The sequence below is a fragment of the Acyrthosiphon pisum genome, chromosome X (assembly GCF_005508785.2).
Source record: "Acyrthosiphon pisum isolate AL4f chromosome X, pea_aphid_22Mar2018_4r6ur, whole genome shotgun sequence".
In the NCBI taxonomy this organism is placed as follows: Eukaryota; Metazoa; Arthropoda; class Insecta; order Hemiptera; family Aphididae; genus Acyrthosiphon; species Acyrthosiphon pisum.
In genome coordinates, this window is record NC_042493.1 from 19760579 (window position 1) to 19762803 (window position 2225).

The following is a 2225-nucleotide window of genomic DNA, read 5'->3' on the forward strand; positions in this document are numbered from 1 at the left end:
TTCAACCACTAAGGCTGGGGCCACACGGACGCACTACGTACGCGCGTTGCGACGGACGTACTATTTAACGCGCGCACTAGAGCGGGCACACGAGCGTCAATATGACGTCCGTTAGAAATGTGTTATTGATTTTGTATCTTATCTAGTATTTACTTGTTTGTAAAGTTGTAAAGACGTATTGCGTACTGTTTTCACAAAGTTTTTTTTTAAATATGGACTCAGACGAAGTTTTTTCCTTTAGTTCTTTAACCTATTTATACCTAAAACAAAAACGGACTAAAAGGGAACATTGGGTTCATCCAATAAATTGTGAACGATATATGAATCATGCTCAATTTCATCAAAATTGTCTACTCCATCTTCTTCAGTTGTTGCATAACTAGAATCAGTATTACGTAACTCCTTAGTTTTTCTCAGGAATGACAACTGTTCACCATAGACGTACTGTCTAATTTTTGTAGCCGCCGAACCAGATCTTTTACATTCATCTTGTTTTTTCAAGTTTCGCGTATAATTATCTCGAATTGTACGCCATTTCGAAGTTATATCTTGCACTAAAATAAAAATAAATTTACTTTTTTGCATAATGGTTATTAAGTGGATATTTTTGTTTATTTTGTTTTAAATTATTATTAAATTGTTTTAATTAGTTTTTAAATTGTTTTAATTAGTTTTTAAATTATTTGATTTTTTTATGTTATTTTATTCACCAGATACCTCGCTTCAGGGTGCAGTTTTAAAGAACTGCATTATAACTATCGGATTGGGAGAAGTACTGCAAGTGAAGTCGTCAGAAAAGTATGCAAAAGTATTTGGAACAGATTAAAAGAAATATGCATTCCCATCCCTGATCAGGGTATGTGGCTTAAAATTGCCAAAGAATTCAATGAAAGAGCAAATTTTCCAAACTGCTTAGGTGCTGTTGATGGAAAGCATATCCGAATCATAAAACCGGAAAGAAGTGGTTTATTATATATGAATTATAAGCATTACTTTTCCATTGGACTGCTAGCTATTGCCGACGCAAACTATAAGTTCATATATGTAGATGTTGGATCTTATGGAAAAGATTCAGATTCAACTATCTTTAAAAACTCGGCACTTTGGGAAAATTTGAAAAAAAAAAATTTGAATATACCAGCATCAACAACAGTACCAGGAGTTGATATTTCATTACCATACGCGTTTGTTGGTGACGAAGCATTTGGACTGGACAAGCACTTACTTCGACCCTACTCGGGTACTCATTTGCCTGTTCGAAAAAAAATATTTAACTATCGTCTATCACGCGCAAGACGATACGTAGAGTGTACATTTGGCATTCTTTCTAATAAGTGGCGTATATTTCACAGACCGATCGATGTACACGTAGATTTCGCAGTCGATATTGTCAAATGTTGTTGCGTTTTACATAATTTTGTTCGTGACCGAGATGGGTTCAAGTTTGACGATACACTAGCAATCAGTGGCTTTGAAGAACCTAGCATTGTTGAAAACTATTTGGTACCTCGAAGTGTTAACCGTTATCGTGATGCGTTATCTAATTATTTTGTAAGTGAAGAAGGACAATTGGAATGGCAGATGGGTAAAATATAATCAAAAACTTAATTTATAAAAGAATTACCGTATTTGTAAATTGTGTACCGATGTATTATATTGTATTTATTTTAATTAGATAAATAATAAAATAAAATAAAATACTTACAAATCACTTTTTGTTCAGAATCATTTTTTTCTTTAAAATTGCTAATAATACTTAAGGCAATCTCCCGCCATGCCGAATTTTTTTTCGTTTTGTCTTTGTAGTTTTCGTCTGCAGTGTTCCACAACAATGGCCTTTTTTGCACCTCATTTATTAAAATCTCGCAGTCAACATTTGCTGCCATAATAATTATTGTAGTGCTTATAATTATAATACTAATTATAATTATTTTTTTATATTATAATATTACACGTGGACGGGTGGGTTAGAAACGTCTGGATAGGATATAACGTGCGTACTGCGTATACAAAAGTGCGCCCGTGTGACCACGCAGTTGACGTTCACATTTAAAAACAATACAAATTTAATTTTAGCGGTGATATGTTCGACGTCCGTTGTACGTGCGTCGAAGATATAATACGTCGATAAAATTTGACGTCCGTATTAACGTGCGTTATTTTTAACGCGCGTTACTCGTGTGCCTGCTCCCATAACCGATAATGTAGTCCTACGACGCGCGTCA

The 2225-nt window shown here is 34.2% G+C and overlaps 1 protein-coding gene across 1 annotated transcript; it reads left to right on the forward strand.

Moving 5' to 3' along the window:
• Window positions 1-858: 858 nt before the first annotated feature.
• Window positions 859-1596, forward strand: LOC103308405 (protein ALP1-like). Its single transcript, XM_008181698.1, has one exon. The coding sequence runs from the start codon at window positions 859-861 to the stop codon at window positions 1594-1596; it is 738 nt and encodes a 245-aa protein (XP_008179920.1).
• The last annotated feature ends 629 nt before the right edge of the window (window positions 1597-2225 follow it).